General features: G+C 41.5%; 1 protein-coding gene across 3 annotated transcripts in view; it reads left to right on the top strand.

Moving 5' to 3' along the window:
* Positions 1–18,462, top strand: part of LOC133651737 (dedicator of cytokinesis protein 7-like) — a 120,551-nt gene that overhangs the window by 50,456 nt on the left and 51,633 nt on the right. For all 3 annotated transcript variants that reach the window (XM_062049813.1, XM_062049811.1, XM_062049812.1), the window contains 3 exons: positions 1,028–1,158; positions 9,003–9,096; positions 9,203–9,365. In XM_062049813.1, the coding sequence (XP_061905797.1) occupies positions 1,028–1,158; positions 9,003–9,096; positions 9,203–9,365 (388 nt within the window). The remainder of the gene's footprint in view (positions 1–1,027; positions 1,159–9,002; positions 9,097–9,202; positions 9,366–18,462) is intronic.

The raw sequence follows: 18,462 nt of genomic DNA, 5'->3' as shown, positions 1-18,462 counted from the left end.
AAAATAAAGTGGATAGTGCACAATAACGAAACAAATGATATATTAGTATATACTGTATACATATGAATATATATATATATATATATATATATATATATATATATATATATATATATATATATATAAATATATATATATATAAATATATATATATACTGTATATATACACTACCGTTCAAAAGTTTGGGGTCACATGTAAATGTCCTTATTTTTGAAGGAAAAGCACTGTACTTTTCAATGACGATAACTTTAAACTAGTCTTAACTTGAAAGAAATACACTCTATACATTGCTAATGTGGTAAATGACTATTCTAGCTGCAAATGTCTGCTTTTTAGTGCAATATCTACATAGGTGTATAGAGGCCCATTTCTAGCAACTGTCACTCCAGTGTTCTAATGGTTCAATGTGTTTGCTCATTGGCTCAGAAGGCTAATTGATGATTAGAAAACCCTTGTGCAATCATGTTCACACATCTGAAAACACTTTAGCTCGTTACAGAAGCTACAAAACTGACCTTCCTTTGAGCAGATTGAGTTTCTGGAGCATCACATTTGTGGGCTCAATTAAACGCTCAAAATGGCCAGAAAAAGAGAACTTTCATCTGAAACTCGACAGTCTATTCTTGTTCTTAGAAATGAAGGCTATTCCACTAAATTGTTTGGGTGACCCCAAACTTTTGAACGGTAGTGTATATATATATATACACGTATACACACACATACAGTACAGTAGTTGATGCAGGGGTAGATCTTGCTTTGGTTTTTGGCTGAGACCAGGGATCTTGGGCTGGAAAAGGTTGGTGACCACTGAGCTACAGTCAGTGCCATTATAATATGTTTGTGAGCAAAGGTGAACGCTGCAAATAAATAAAAGAATCCTTCTGTGGCAGCCCACCAAAGTTACATTTGGACCGCCACAGAAAGTTTTGCCGTAAATGAAAGGCACAAAGTAAATGAATGTATGGAAAATACTTGTGTAAATGCTGTGTTACTTAATCATTTTTGTCTTCTTTTTTTCCCTGGCAGAGCGCAAAGGCCATGGAACGTGGAACGAAAAAAAGAAAAAGGGATTTGAGCGAATGAGCGTCAGCGATGATGTGTGTAACTTTGCCACTTTCCGCCCAGCAACCCTGACCGTCACCAACTTCTTTAAGCAGGTCAGACACAGCCCCGGGGTAGCACTGCCAACTTGAAATACTGAGATGTCTTATTTCTGCTTTTAAAGACAAGTATTGCCGCTCTTTATTTCAAATGGGCTGCTTACATAAAGGCCAAAGCTACCATCAATGTCTTTTTGATACATGTTTACTCCATTGCTGACATGCACACATTGATGCCGCACAGAGATATTTGACACTCTTAGATAAGTTGGCCAATAATACTGTAGGCACATGTGATTTATACAATAGCAGTATCGATCATTCAATAGATTCACAAGTAATATTACCAGGATCACTCTTGTACTTGTTTTGTGCCATTGATCCATACCGGGGGTCAGCAACCCGCGGCTCCCTGTAGCAATTTTTAAAAAAGGATTGAAAATGGAAAAATATGGAGAAACAATTATTTTTTTTGTTTTAGTATGTTTTGTGTTTGAGGACAAACATGACACAAATGTTAGAAGTACCACTGTTGAATATGTTTGTGTGTCTGCTTCACTGATGTTCAACATCCCTTTGTCCTACTCATTTTGGCGGTTCTTGAACTCACCATAGTGTGGACTGTGACGCAACAGTTTACATGTAAAATCTTCCACTTATTCTTTGTCTCATTTTGTCCACCAAACTTTTTATACTGTGCGTGAATGCACAAAGGGGAGCTTTGTTGATGTTATTGACTTGTTGGAGTGCTAATCCGGCATATTTGGTCAGTGCATGACTGCAAGCTAATCAATGCTAACATGCTATTTAGGCTAGCTGTATGTACATATTGCATCATTATGCCTCATTTGTAGCTATATTTGAGATCAATTTAATATGCTTTACTTATGTCCTCAGTGTATATCATTTAGTTTTGTATGTCTCATGACACATTATCTGTGTGTGATATTGGCTGTATTTCAGATAGTTGTTTCAATTAATCAATCAATCAATGTTTACTTATATAGCCCTAAATCATGAGTGTCTCAAAGGGCTGCACAAGCCACAACCACATCCTGGGCTCAGATCCCACATCAGGGCAAGAAAAAACTCAACCCAATGGGATGACAATGAGAAACCTTGGAGGGGACCGCAGATGTGGGGACCCCCCCTGGGCGACCAGTGCAATGGACGTTGAGTGGATCTAGCATAATATTGGGAGAGTCCAGTCCATAGTGGATCTAACATAATATTGGGAGAGTCCAGTCCATAGTGGATCTAACATAATATTGGGAGAGTCCAGTCCATAGTGGATCTAACATAATATTGGGAGAGTCCAGTCCATAGTGGATCTAACATAATATTGGGAGAGTCCAGTCCATAGTGGATCTAACATAATATTGGGAGAGTCCAGTCCATAGTGGATCTAACATAATAGTGTGAGAGTCCAGTCCATAGTGGATCTAACATAATAGTGTGAGAGTCCAGTCCATAGTGGATCTAACATAATAGTGTGAGAGTCCAGTCCATAGTGGATCTAACATAATAGTGTGAGAGTCCAGTCCATAGTGGATCTAACATAATATTGGGAGAGTCCAGTCCATAGTGGATCTAACATAATAGTGTGAGAGTCCAGTCCATAGTGGATCTAACATAATAGTGTGAGAGTCCAGTCCATAGTGGATCTAACATAATAGTGTGAGAGTCCAGTCCATAGTGGATCTAACATAATAGTGTGAGAGTCCAGTCCATAGTGGATCTAACATAATAGTGTGAGAGTCCAGTCCATAGTGGATCTAACATAATAGTGTGAGAGTCCAGTCCATAGTGGATCTAACATAATAGTGAGAGAGTCCAGTCCATAGTGGATCTAACATAATAGTGTGAGAGTCCAGTCCATAGTGGATCTAACATAATAGTGTGAGAGTCCAGTCCATAGTGGATCTAACATAATAGTGAGAGAGTCCAGTCCATAGTGGATCTAACATAATAGTGTGAGAGTCCAGTCCATAGTGGATCTAACATAATAGTGTGAGAGTCCAGTCCATAGTGGATCTAACATAATATTGGGAGAGTCCAGTCCATAGTGGATCTAACATAATAGTGTGAGAGTCCAGTCCATAGTGGATCTAACATAATAGTGAGAGAGTCCAGTCCATAGTGGATCTAACATAATAGTGTGAGAGTCCAGTCCATAGTGGATCTAACATAATAGTGTGAGAGTCCAGTCCATAGTGGATCTAACATAATATTGTGAGAGTCCAGTCCATAGTGGATCTAACATAATATTGTGAGAGTCCAGTCCATAGTGGATCTAACATAATAGTGTGAGAGTCCAGTCCATAGTGGATCTAACATAATAGTGTGAGAGTCCAGTCCATAGTGGATCTAACATAATAGTGTGAGAGTCCAGTCCATAGTGGATCTAACATAATATTGTGAGAGTCCAGTCCATAGTGGATCTAACATAATAGTGTGAGAGTCCAGTCCATAGTGGATCTAACATAATAGTGTGAGAGTCCAGTCCATAGTGGATCTAACATAATATTGTGAGAGTCCAGTCCATAGTGGATCTAACATAATAGTGTGAGAGTCCAGTCCATAGTGGATCTAACATAATAGTGTGAGAGTCCAGTCCATAGTGGATCTAACATAATATTGGGAGAGTCCAGTCCATAGTGGATCTAACATAATAGTGTGAGAGTCCAGTCCATAGTGGATCTAACATAATAGTGAGAGAGTCCAGTCCATAGTGGATCTAACATAATAGTGTGAGAGTCCAGTCCATAGTGGATCTAACATAATAGTGTGAGAGTCCAGTCCATAGTGGATCTAACATAATAGTGTGAGAGTCCAGTCCATAGTGGATCTAACATAATATTGTGAGAGTCCAGTCCATAGTGGATCTAACATAATATTGTGAGAGTCCAGTCCATAGTGGATATAACATAATAGTGTGAGAGTCCAGTCCATAGTGGATCTAACATAATAGTGTGAGAGTCCAGTCCATAGTGGATCTAACATAATAGTGTGAGAGTCCAGTCCATAGTGGATCTAACATAATATTGTGAGAGTCCAGTCCATAGTGGATCTAACATAATAGTGTGAGAGTCCAGTCCATAGTGGATCTAACATAATAGTGTGAGAGTCCAGTCCATAGTGGATCTAACATAATATTGTGAGAGTCCAGTCCATAGTGGATCTAACATAATAGTGTGAGAGTCCAGTCCATAGTGGATCTAACATAATAGTGTGAGAGTCCAGTCCATAGTGGATCTAACATAATATTGGGAGAGTCCAGTCCATAGTGGATCTAACATAATAGTGTGAGAGTCCAGTCCATAGTGGATCTAACATAATAGTGAGAGAGTCCAGTCCATAGTGGATCTAACATAATAGTGTGAGAGTCCAGTCCATAGTGGATCTAACATAATAGTGTGAGAGTCCAGTCCATAGTGGATCTAACATAATAGTGTGAGAGTCCAGTCCATAGTGGATCTAACATAATATTGTGAGAGTCCAGTCCATAGTGGATCTAACATAATATTGTGAGAGTCCAGTCCATAGTGGATATAACATAATAGTGTGAGAGTCCAGTCCATAGTGGATCTAACATAATAGTGTGAGAGTCCAGTCCATAGTGGATCTAACATAATAGTGAGAGAGTCCAGTCCATAGTGGATCTAACATAATATTGTGAGAGTCCAGTCCATAGTGGATCTAACATACTAGTGTGAGAGTCCAGTCCATAGTGGATCTAACATAATAGTGTGAGAGTCCAGTCCATAGTGGATCTAACATAATAGTGTGAGAGTCCAGTCCATAGTGGATCTAACATAATAGTGTGAGAGTCCAGTCCATAGTGGATCTAACATAATAGTGTGAGAGTCCAGTCCATAGTGGATCTAACATAATATTGTGAGAGTCCAGTCCATAGTGGATCTAACATAATATTGTGAGAGTCCAGTCCATAGTGGATATAACATAATAGTGTGAGAGTCCAGTCCATAGTGGATCTAACATAATAGTGTGAGAGTCCAGTCCATAGTGGATCTAACATAATAGTGTGAGAGTCCAGTCCATAGTGGATCTAACATAATAGTGAGAGAGTCCAGTCCATAGTGGATCTAACATAATAGTGTGAGAGTCCAGTCCATAGTGGATCTAACATAATAGTGTGAGAGTCCAGTCCATAGTGGATCTAACATAATATTGGGAGAGTCCAGTCCATAGTGGATCTAACATAATAGTGTGAGAGTCCAGTCCATAGTGGATCTAACATAATAGTGAGAGAGTCCAGTCCATAGTGGATCTAACATAATAGTGTGAGAGTCCAGTCCATAGTGGATCTAACATAATAGTGTGAGAGTCCAGTCCATAGTGGATCTAACATAATATTGTGAGAGTCCAGTCCATAGTGGATCTAACATAATATTGTGAGAGTCCAGTCCATAGTGGATCTAACATAATAGTGTGAGAGTCCAGTCCATAGTGGATCTAACATAATAGTGTGAGAGTCCAGTCCATAGTGGATCTAACATAATAGTGTGAGAGTCCAGTCCATAGTGGATCTAACATAATATTGTGAGAGTCCAGTCCATAGTGGATCTAACATAATAGTGTGAGAGTCCAGTCCATAGTGGATCTAACATAATAGTGTGAGAGTCCAGTCCATAGTGGATCTAACATAATATTGTGAGAGTCCAGTCCATAGTGGATCTAACATAATAGTGTGAGAGTCCAGTCCATAGTGGATCTAACATAATAGTGTGAGAGTCCAGTCCATAGTGGATCTAACATAATATTGTGAGAGTCCAGTCCATAGTGGATCTAACATAATAGTGTGAGAGTCCAGTCCATAGTGGATCTAACATAATAGTGTGAGAGTCCAGTCCATAGTGGATCTAACATAATATTGTGAGAGTCCAGTCCATAGTGGATCTAACATAATAGTGTGAGAGTCCAGTCCATAGTGGATCTAACATAATAGTGTGAGAGTCCAGTCCATAGTGGATCTAACATAATATTGGGAGAGTCCAGTCCATAGTGGATCTAACATAATAGTGTGAGAGTCCAGTCCATAGTGGATCTAACATAATAGTGAGAGAGTCCAGTCCATAGTGGATCTAACATAATAGTGTGAGAGTCCAGTCCATAGTGGATCTAACATAATAGTGTGAGAGTCCAGTCCATAGTGGATCTAACATAATAGTGTGAGAGTCCAGTCCATAGTGGATCTAACATAATATTGTGAGAGTCCAGTCCATAGTGGATCTAACATAATATTGTGAGAGTCCAGTCCATAGTGGATATAACATAATAGTGTGAGAGTCCAGTCCATAGTGGATCTAACATAATATTGTGAGAGTCCAGTCCATAGTGGATCTAACATAATAGTGTGAGAGTCCAGTCCATAGTGGATCTAACATAATAGTGTGAGAGTCCAGTCCATAGTGGATCTAACATAATATTGTGAGAGTCCAGTCCATAGTGGATCTAACATAATAGTGTGAGAGTCCAGTCCATAGTGGATCTAACATAATAGTGTGAGAGTCCAGTCCATAGTGGATCTAACATAATATTGTGAGAGTCCAGTCCATAGTGGATCTAACATAATAGTGTGAGAGTCCAGTCCATAGTGGATCTAACATAATAGTGTGAGAGTCCAGTCCATAGTGGATCTAACATAATATTGGGAGAGTCCAGTCCATAGTGGATCTAACATAATAGTGTGAGAGTCCAGTCCATAGTGGATCTAACATAATAGTGAGAGAGTCCAGTCCATAGTGGATCTAACATAATAGTGTGAGAGTCCAGTCCATAGTGGATCTAACATAATAGTGTGAGAGTCCAGTCCATAGTGGATCTAACATAATAGTGTGAGAGTCCAGTCCATAGTGGATATAACATAATAGTGTGAGAGTCCAGTCCATAGTGGATCTAACATAATATTGTGAGAGTCCAGTCCATAGTGGATATAACATAATAGTGTGAGAGTCCAGTCCATAGTGGATCTAACATAATATTGTGAGAGTCCAGTCCATAGTGGATATAACATAATAGTGTGAGAGTCCAGTCCATAGTGGATCTAACATAATAGTGTGAGAGTCCAGTCCATAGTGGATCTAACATAATATTGTGAGAGTCCAGTCCATAGTGGATCTAACATAATAGTGTGAGAGTCCAGTCCATAGTGGATCTAACATAATAGTGTGAGAGTCCAGTCCATAGTGGATCTAACATAATATTGTGAGAGTCCAGTCCATAGTGGATCTAACATAATAGTGTGAGAGTCCAGTCCATAGTGGATCTAACATAATAGTGTGAGAGTCCAGTCCATAGTGGATCTAACATAATATTGGGAGAGTCCAGTCCATAGTGGATCTAACATAATAGTGTGAGAGTCCAGTCCATAGTGGATCTAACATAATATTGGGAGAGTCCAGTCCATAGTGGATCTAACATAATATTGTGGGAGTCCAGTCCATAGTGGATCTAACATAATAGTGTGAGAGTCCAGTCCATAGTGGATCTAACATAATAGTGAGAGAGTCCAGTCCATAGTGGATCTAACATAATAGTGTGAGAGTCCAGTCCATAGTGGATCTAACATAATAGTGTGAGAGTCCAGTCCATAGTGGATCTAACATAATAGTGTGACAGTCCAGTCCATAGTGGATCTAACATAATATTGTGAGAGTCCAGTCCATAGTGGATCTAACATAATATTGTGAGAGTCCAGTCCATAGTGGATATAACATAATAGTGTGAGAGTCCAGTCCATAGTGGATCTAACATAATAGTGTGAGAGTCCAGTCCATAGTGGATCTAACATAATAGTGAGAGAGTCCAGTCCATAGTGGATCTAACATAATATTGTGAGAGTCCAGTCCATAGTGGATCTAACATAATAGTGTGAGAGTCCAGTCCATAGTGGATCTAACATAATAGTGTGAGAGTCCAGTCCATAGTGGATCTAACATAATAGTGTGAGAGTCCAGTCCATAGTGGATCTAACATAATAGTGTGAGAGTCCAGTCCATAGTGGATCTAACATAATAGTGTGAGAGTCCAGTTCATAGTGGATCTAACATAATAGTGTGAGAGTCCAGTCCATAGTGGATCTAACATAATATTGTGAGAGTCCAGTCCATAGTGGATCTAACATAATAGTGTGATAGTCCAGTCCATAGTGGATCTAACATAAGTGTGAGAGTCCAGTCCATAGTGGATCTAACATAATATTGTGAGAGTCCAGTCCATAGTGGATCTAACATAATAGTGTGAGATAGTTAGTGTGCCATGTTGTTCCAGACCACAGCAAACATTACCCAGCTTGCCAAAGTAATAAATCCATTAGAAGAAGACATTTCCTTTAAGTTGGACACACACATCTATGTCTTTGGCCATTAAAAGACAGTCATTTCCAGGAGTTATCTCACCCTCTGAGTAGCCTCTGATTTACTAATGCTTTCTAATGTTGTAAAAATGTGTAGAATAAATATTACATTTCAACATTTCTGTCAACCAAGATTTGCTTCAGCCTGCGACACAGAGTAATTTTGATAGTAGGCTAATATAGCTAATATAGACACTTACATTATGTGTTGTCTTCATTATAACACTTATATAAGACTTTTAAAGTCATTTTGATAGTAGGCTAATATAGCTAATATAGACACTTACATCATGTGTTGTCTTCATTATAACACTTATATAAGACTTTTAAAGTCATTTTGATAGTAGGCTAATATAGACACTTACATCATGTGTTGTCTTCATTATAACACTTATATAAGACTCTTCATTTTTTTGCGGCTCCAGACAGATTTGTTTTCTGTATTTTTGGTCCAATGTGGCTCTTTCAAGGTTTTGGGTGGCTGACCTCTGCTCCATACTAATGACATTGCTCTTTAATGAAGGAGGGGGACAGGCTGAGCGATGAAGACCTCTACAAGTTTCTGGCAGACATGCGCAGACCGTCCTCTGTCCTGCGACGACTGAGGCCCGTCACAGGTGACCTTTAAGAAGAATCTCATCGAGCTTTAATGTGATTATATTGTCAGAATTCATTTCTAGACCTTTTCAAACGCCACCCTACGTGTCTGTGTCTCCTTTCCAGCCCAGTTGAAGATTGACATTTCTCCGGCGCCGGACTCGCCTCATTACTGCCTGTCACCCGAGCTGCTGCACGTCAAGCCCTACCCGGACCTGCGGGTCCGCCCCACCAAAGAGGTGCTGGAATTCCCCACTCGCTACGTGTACACGCCGCACACTAGCTACAGGTGAGCACACAGATGGAAGCCTCTTTGATACAAACATAACACACGACCAACACTTTCACCACATTTGAAATGTTGTCTCAGAGTTCCAGAAATGTCGTAGGAAGAAACTCAGAGTTCCAGAAGTGTCGTAGTAAGAAACTCAGAGTTCCAGAAGTGTCGTAGTAAGAAACTCAGAGTTCCAGGAGTGTCGTAGGAAGAAACTCAGAGTTCCAGAAGTGTCGTAGTAAGAAACTCATAGAGTTCCAGGAGTGTCGTAGTAAGAAACTCAGAGTTCCAGGAGTGTCGTAGGAAGAAACTCAGAGTTCCAGAAGTGTCGTAGTAAGAAACTCAGAGTTCCAGAAGTGTCGTAGTAAGAAACTCAGAGTTCCAGGAGTGTCGTAGGAAGAAACTCAGAGTTCCAGAAGCATCGTAGTAAGAAACTCAGTGTTCCAGAAGTGTCGTAGTAAGAAACTCAGAGTTCCAGGAGTGTCGTAGTAAGAAACTCAGAGTTCCAGGAGTGTCGTAGGAAGAAACTCAGAGTTCCAGAAGTGTCGTAGTAAGAAACTCAGAGTTCCAGAAGTGTCGTAGTAAGAAACTCAGAGTTCCAGGAGTGTCGTAGGAAGAAACTCAGAGTTCCAGGAGTGTCGTAGGAAGAAACTCAGAGTTCCAGAAGTGTCGTAGTAAGAAACTCAGAGTTCCAGGAGTGTCGTAGTAAGAAACTCAGAGTTCCAGGAGTGTCGTAGGAAGAAACTCAGAGTTCCAGGAGTGTCGTAGGAAGAAACTCAGAGTTCCAGAAGTGTCGTAGTAAGAAACTCATAGAGTTCCAGGAGTGTCGTAGTAAGAAACTCAGAGTTCCAGGAGTGTCGTAGGAAGAAACTCAGAGTTCCAGAAGTGTCGTAGGAAGAAACTCAGTGTTCCAGAAGTGTCGTAGTAAGAAACTCAGAGTTCCAGGAGTGTCGTAGTAAGAAACTCAGAGTTCCAGGAGTGTCGTAGGAAGAAACTCAGAGTTCCAGAAGTGTCGTAGTAAGAAACTCAGAGTTCCAGAAGTGTCGTAGTAAGAAACTCAGAGTTCCAGGAGTGTCGTAGGAAGAAACTCAGAGTTCCAGGAGTGTCGTAGGAAGAAACTCAGAGTTCCAGAAGTGTCGTAGTAAGAAACTCAGAGTTCCAGGAGTGTCGTAGTAAGAAACTCAGAGTTCCAGAAGTGTCGTAGTAAGAAACTCAGAGTTCCAGGAGTGTCGTAGGAAGAAACTCAGAGTTCCAGGAGTGTCGTAGGAAGAAACTCAGAGTTCCAGAAGTGTCGTAGTAAGAAACTCATAGAGTTCCAGGAGTGTCGTAGTAAGAAACTCAGAGTTCCAGGAGTGTCGTAGGAAGAAACTCAGAGTTCCAGAAGTGTCGTAGGAAGAAACTCAGAGTTCCAGAAGTGTCGTAGTAAGAAACTCAGAGTTCCAGGAGTGTCGTAGGAAGAAACTCAGAGTTCCAGAAGTGTCATAGTAAGAAACTCAGAGTTCCAGAAGTGTCGTAGTAAGAAACTCAGAGTTCCAGGAGTGTCGTAGTAAGAAACTCAGAGTTCCAGGAGTGTCGTAGTAAGAAACTCAGAGTTCCAGGAGTGTCGTAGGAAGAAACTCAGAGTTCCAGAAGTGTCGTAGGAAGAAACTCAGAGTTCCAGAAGTGTCGTAGTAAGAAACTCAGTGTTCCAGAAGTGTCGTAGTAAGAAACTCAGAGTTCCAGGAGTGTCGTAGTAAGAAACTCAGAGTTCCAGGAGTGTCGTAGGAAGAAACTCAGAGTTCCAGAAGTGTCGTAGTAAGAAACTCAGAGTTCCAGAAGTGTCGTAGTAAGAAACTCAGAGTTCCAGGAGTGTCGTAGGAAGAAACTCAGAGTTCCAGGAGTGTCGTAGGAAGAAACTCAGAGTTCCAGAAGTGTCGTAGTAAGAAACTCAGAGTTCCAGGAGTGTCGTAGTAAGAAACTCAGAGTTCCAGGAGTGTCGTAGGAAGAAACTCAGAGTTCCAGGAGTGTCGTAGGAAGAAACTCAGAGTTCCAGAAGTGTCGTAGTAAGAAACTCATAGAGTTCCAGGAGTGTCGTAGTAAGAAACTCAGAGTTCCAGGAGTGTCGTAGGAAGAAACTCAGAGTTCCAGAAGTGTCGTAGGAAGAAACTCAGAGTTCCAGAAGTGTCGTAGTAAGAAACTCAGAGTTCCAGGAGTGTCGTAGGAAGAAACTCAGAGTTCCAGAAGTGTCATAGTAAGAAACTCAGAGTTCCAGAAGTGTCGTAGTAAGAAACTCAGAGTTCCAGGAGTGTCGTAGTAAGAAACTCAGAGTTCCAGGAGTGTCGTAGTAAGAAACTCAGAGTTCCAGGAGTGTCGTAGGAAGAAACTCAGAGTTCCAGAAGTGTCGTAGGAAGAAACTCAGAGTTCCAGAAGTGTCGTAGTAAGAAACTCAGTGTTCCAGAAGTGTCGTAGTAAGAAACTCAGAGTTCCAGGAGTGTCGTAGTAAGAAACTCAGAGTTCCAGGAGTGTCGTAGTAAGAAACTCAGAGTTCCAGAAGTGTCGTAGTAAGAAACTCAGAGTTCCAGAAGTGTCGTAGTAAGAAACTCAGAGTTCCAGGAGTGTCGTAGGAAGAAACTCAGAGTTCCAGGAGTGTCGTAGGAAGAAACTCAGAGTTCCAGAAGTGTCGTAGTAAGAAACTCAGAGTTCCAGGAGTGTCGTAGTAAGAAACTCAGAGTTCCAGGAGTGTCGTAGTAAGAAACTCAGAGTTCCAGGAGTGTCGTAGGAAGAAACTCAGAGTTCCAGGAGTGTCGTAGGAAGAAACTCAGAGTTCCAGAAGTGTCGTAGGAAGAAACTCATAGAGTTCCAGGAGTGTCGTAGTAAGAAACTCAGAGTTCCAGGAGTGTCGTAGGAAGAAACTCAGAGTTCCAGAAGTGTCGTAGGAAGAAACTCAGTGTTCCAGAAGTGTCGTAGTAAGAAACTCAGAGTTCCAGGAGTGTCGTAGTAAGAAACTCAGAGTTCCAGGAGTGTCGTAGGAAGAAACTCAGAGTTCCAGAAGTGTCGTAGTAAGAAACTCAGAGTTCCAGAAGTGTCGTAGTAAGAAACTCAGAGTTCCAGGAGTGTCGTAGTAAGAAACTCAGAGTTCCAGGAGTGTCGTAGGAAGAAACTCAGAGTTCCAGAAGTGTCGTAGTAAGAAACTCAGAGTTCCAGAAGTGTCGTAGTAAGAAACTCAGAGTTCCAGGAGTGTCGTAGGAAGAAACTCAGAGTTCCAGGAGTGTCGTAGGAAGAAACTCAGAGTTCCAGAAGTGTCGTAGGAAGAAACTCAGAGTTCCAGGAGTGTCGTAGTAAGAAACTCAGAGTTCCAGAAGTGTCGTAGTAAGAAACTCAGAGTTCCAGGAGTGTCGTAGTAAGAAACTCAGAGTTCCAGGAGTGTCGTAGTAAGAAACTCAGAGTTCCAGGAGTGTTGTAGGAAGAAACTCAGAGTTCCAGAAGTGTCGTAGGAAGAAACTCAGAGTTCCAGAAGTGTCGTAGGAAGAAACTCAGAGTTCCAGAAGTGTCGTAGGAAGAAACTCAGAGTTCCAGAAGTGTCGTAGGAAGAAACTCAGAGTTCCAGAAGTGTCGTAGGAAGAAACTCAGAGTTCCAGGAGTGTCGTAGGAAGAAACTCAGAGTTCCAGAAGTGTCGTAGGAAGAAACTCAGAGTTCCAGAAGTGTCGTAGGAAGAAACTCAGAGTTCCAGGAGTGTCGTAGGAAGAAACTCAGAGTTCCAGAAGTGTCGTAGGAAGAAACTCAGAGTTCCAGGAGTGTCGTAGGAAGAAACTCAGAGTTCCAGAAGTGTCGTAGGAAGAAACTCAGAGTTCCAGAAGTGTCGTAGGAAGAAACTCAGAGTTCCAGGAGTGTCGTAGGAAGAAACTCAGAGTTCCAGGAGTGTCGTAGGAAGAAACTCAGAGTTCCAGAAGTGTCGTAGGAAGAAACTCAGAGTTCCAGAAGTGTCGTAGGAAGAAACGGGCGTTAGACTTTTCAACTATTTTTTCTTGGTTTTTTTGGTTTGTTCTGGGGTCAAACTGTCACCAGCGTATTCGAGCAGCAACATTTATCCAGCTGTAAGTAGATGTGTGGTAACGTCAGTGACATATAAAATACTCGTCAGATGGCGACAGAGCAGGATAAGAGTGGACTTACTTTACACCATTTTTTGACCTCTGGGTCCACTCAATATTAACACTAAATTAGTCATCTTACTCTTCATATTAATTGTATTCAATAATGACATCCAACCTACTTACATAAACCCTGTCAAATGATGTGAAACCATGTAGGGCTAGGCGGTATACCGGTATTATAGTTAATACCTGTATATATTTGAGACAATACCACCATACCCCCTTGTCCCCCCACCTGCAGGCTTATTTTCAGTCTTTTACATGAAGTTCACCTCATGTGGCTGATAAAAGATTGAATGTGCTTCCATGGCTGTCATACCCTGTGGTCCACAAAGGGTATTGTTTGGACTGCAAGCTGAAGGTTTTCACTTCACTCATTGATGTGTTCCCCCGTAGTTAGTAGTAGTGTGTATGTGTGTGTGATGTTGCCTTTTTCTATTTGATATCAAGTTCATTTTGGTGTTCAGTTCTGGTTGTCGCTTGCATTAGTATTAGGCGGGGGTCTGCAACATGCTGCTCTTCAGCGCCGCCCTAGTGGCACCCTGGAGCTTTTTAAAAAATGTTTGAAAATAGAAAAATATATAAAATATGTTTTTATTTTAATATGGTTTCTGTAGGACAACATGACACGAACCTTCCTAGTTGTTATAAATCCCACTGTTTGTGTTAAACATGATTCTCTGATGAAAGTATTCGGGAAACGCCGTTTTGTCCTTCTAATTTTGGCGGTCTTTGAACTCACCGTAGTTTGTTTACATGTACAACTTTCTTCAACGATGCCAGAGAGAGACATATTTTATGCCACTCCTCCTTTCTCATTTTGTCCACCAAACTTTTTATACTGTGCGTGAATGCACAAAGGTGAACTTTGCTGATGTTATTAGGGTGCTAATCAGGCATATTTGGTCAGTGCATGACTGCAAGCTAATCGATGCTAACATTCTATTTAGGCTAGCTTTATATACGTATTGCATCATTATGCCTAGTTTGTAGCTATATTTGAGCTCATTTAATTTTCTATGTCCTCTGTGTATTTAATTTATATCTGCATTCCTCATGTATGTAATATTGGCTGCATTTCTGATAGTTGTTTGTGCGCCATGTTGTTCCAGACCACAGCAAACATTACCCAGCGTGCATAGATTGTAATAATTCTATTGAAGACGACAGCCTGCTGTTTCTTTTAACTTAGACACACACATCTATACCTGTCATCTCTCACATGTGATGTCATCTCTCACATCTGATGTCATCTCTTACATGTGATGCAACTGGCAGGAGAGAAACGTGACTTGTTGGCTTTGGTGGCCATGTTGACAGGAGAGTCCCATGACTAGTTGTGTTTGGTGGCCATGTTGGCAGGGGAGTCACATGACTAGTTGTTATTGATGGTCATGTTGACAGGGGAGTCACATGACTAGTTGTTATTGATGGTCATGTTGACCGGGGAGTCACATGACTAGTTGTTATTGATGGTCATGTTGACAGGAGAGTCCCATGACTAGTTGTGTTTGGTGGCCATGTTGGCAGGGGAGTCACATGACTAGTTGTTATTGATGGTCATGTTGACCGGGGAGTCACATGACTAGTTGTGTTTGGTGGCCATGTTGACAGGGGAGTCACATGACTAGTTGTTATTGATGGTCATGTTGACAGGAGAGTCCCATGACTAGTTGTGTTTGGTGGCCATGTTGGCAGGGGAGTCACATGACTAGTTGTTATTGATGGTCATGTTGACAGGGGAGTCACATGACTAGTTGTTATTGATGGTCATGTTGACCGGGGAGTCACATGACTAGTTGTTATTGATGGTCATGTTGACAGGAGAGTCCCATGACTAGTTGTGTTTGGTGGCCATGTTGGCAGGGGAGTCACATGACTAGTTGTTATTGATGGTCATGTTGACAGGGGAGTCACATGACTAGTTGTTATTGATGGTCATGTTGACCGGGGAGTCACATGACTAGTTGTTATTGATGGTCATGTTGACCGGGGAGTCACATGACTAGTTGTGTTTGGTGGCCATGTTGACAGGGGAGTCACATGACTAGTTGTTATTGATGGTCATGTTGACAGGGGAGTCACATGACTAGTTGTTATTGATGGTCATGTTGACAGGAGAGTCCCATGACTAGTTGTGTTTGGTGGCCATGTTGGCAGGGGAGTCACATGACTAGTTGTGTTTGGTGGCCATGTTGGCAGGGGAGTCACATGACTAGTTGTTATTGATGGTCATGTTGACCGGGGAGTCACATGACTAGTTGTTATTGATGGTCATGTTGACCGGGGAGTCACATGACTAGTTGTGTTTGGTGGCCATGTTGACAGGGGAGTCACATGACTAGTTGTTATTGATGGCCATGTTGACAGGGGAGTCACATGACTAGTTGTTATTGATGGTCATGTTGACAGGAGAGTCCCATGACTAGTTGTGTTTGGTGGCCATGTTGGCAGGGGAGTCACATGACTAGTTGTTATTGATGGTCATGTTGACAGGGGAGTCACATGACTAGTTGTTATTGATGGTCATGTTGACCGGGGAGTCACATGACTAGTTGTGTTTGGTGGCCATGTTGACAGGGGAGTCACATGACTAGTTGTTATTGATGGTCATGTTGACAGGGGAGTCACATGACTAGTTGTTATTGATGGTCATGTTGACAGGGGAGTCACATGACTAGTTGTTATTGATGGTCATGTTGACCGGGGAGTCACATGACTAGTTGTTATTGATGGTCATGTTGACCGGGGAGTCACATGACTAGTTGTGTTTGGTGGCCATGTTGACAGGGGAGTCACATGACTAGTTGTTATTGATGGTCATGTTGACAGGGGAGTCACATGACTAGTTTATTTTTATTTTTATTGTCTGCATTTTAATTTTGCTTTTATTTTCTTTCATTTCACTTTGTTGTCTGTGAAGCACTTTGAGTCTGCCTTGTGTATGAAAAGCGCTATACAAATAAAGTTGCCTTGCCTTGCCTTGCCTAGTTGTTATTGATGGTCATGTTGACAGGAGAGTCCCATGACTAGTTGTGTTTGGTGGCCATGTTGGCAGGGGAGTCGCATGACTAGTTGTTATTGATGGTCATGTTGACAGGGGAGTCACATGACTAGTTGTTATTGATGGTCATGTTGACCGGGGAGTCACATGACTAGTTGTTATTGATGGTCATGTTGACCGGGGAGTCACATGACTAGTTGTGTTTGGTGGCCATGTTGACAGGGGAGTCACATGACTAGTTGTTATTGATGGTCATGTTGACAGGGGAGTCACATGACTAGTTGTTATTGATGGTCATGTTGACCGGGGAGTCACATGACTGGTTGTTATTGATGGTCATGTTGACCGGGGAGTCACATGACTAGTTGTGTTTGGTGGCCATGTTGACAGGGGAGTCACATGACTAGTTGTTATTGATGGTCATGTTGACAGGGGAGTCACATGACTAGTTGTTATTGATGGTCATGTTGACAGGGGAGTCCCATGACTAGTTGTTATTGATGGTCATGTTGACAGGGGAGTCCCATGACTAGTTGTTATTGATGGTCATGTTGACCGGGGAGTCACATGACTAGTTGTTATTGATGGTCATGTTGACAGGGGAGTCACATGACTAGTTGTTATTGATGGTCATGTTGACAGGGGAGTCACATGACTAGTTGTTATTGATGGTCATGTTGACAGGGGAGTCACATGACTAGTTGTTATTGATGGTCATGTTGACAGGGGAGTCACATAACTAGTTGTGTTTGGTGGTCATGTTGACAGGGGAGTCACATAACTAGTTGTGTTTGGTGGTCATGTTGACAGGGGAGTCACATGACTAGTTGTTATTGGTGGTCATGTTGACAGGGGAGTCACATAACTAGTTGTGTTTGGTGGTCATGTTGACAGGGGAGTCACATGACTAGTTGTTATTGATGGTCATGTTGACAGGGGAGTCACATGAATAGTTGTTATTGATGGTCATGTTGACAGGGGAGTCACATGACTAGTTATTGATGGTCATGTTGACAGGGGAGTCACATGACTAGTTGTGTTTGGTGGCCATGTTGGCAGGGGAGGGGAGTCACATGACTAGTTGTGTTTGGTGGCCATGTTGACAGGGGAGTCACATGACTAGTTGTGTTTGGTGGCCATGTTGACAGGGGAAGTTTGAAAACTGGTTCTTGTTCAAAACCGGTTCCCAGTGTAACAATTCCTTGGAATCCCTGGCCATTTTTTTCAAATGGTTTCCTTACCAATTCTTCCGGGTGGGGATGACATCCTTAGGCAACGTGCGTAGTGACGTCAGACGGCCAAATGGCGGTGCCCAGGTGCTACAAACACTTAAAGTTGACTACATTTGACAAGAAAAGTTTGCAACAGCGCTACTTATAATAATTATAAGGCTGCTAGTTAATCAAGAGGCGGACATACAGTATGCTGAACACACAGCATGCTCTAACTAACACCTCTTATCATCTTATCGCTATTAATTGTTACATTGCAATGAATGCCTTCTCATTCAGATGAACATGACGAGAGACAGATTCCAACTGGCAGTGAGACCAATGTCACCAAGTAGCAACTAAGTTTGTGGTCAAAAGTTAGCATTTTCTGTCGGTGAATGTTCAATTGTAGTCAGAAGAAAGTTTCATGTTTTCCTGCAAGCAGATTGTGTCTGTCATTATGTTACACAGGTGAAAATGATCAAATGACAATGCTTCCTGACACGGACAATTGTCGCGCCCACTTGGCCCCCTCATTATTGGTGCCATATATCCAGACAGAAAAGTTAGACAAATGCCATCTTTTGCAGGCTTTCTTTCTTTATTTAGTTGTTGTCTGTGTGTGAAGGAAAGCTTATTCACGCCTTTAATTACAATGCTGTACAATATGTACTGTAAATACAAAACATGCCTAAATAACAAGATATGTTGTGTTATAATAAAATAAGATTTGATGATTAAATGTTCAAAAAGAATGCTTCAG

The sequence above is a fragment of the Entelurus aequoreus genome, linkage group LG06 (genome assembly GCF_033978785.1).
Source record: "Entelurus aequoreus isolate RoL-2023_Sb linkage group LG06, RoL_Eaeq_v1.1, whole genome shotgun sequence".
Classification (NCBI taxonomy): domain Eukaryota; kingdom Metazoa; phylum Chordata; class Actinopteri; order Syngnathiformes; family Syngnathidae; genus Entelurus; species Entelurus aequoreus.
The sequence above is the reverse complement of the archived record's forward strand: the minus strand, read 5'-3'. Positions and strand labels throughout refer to the sequence as shown.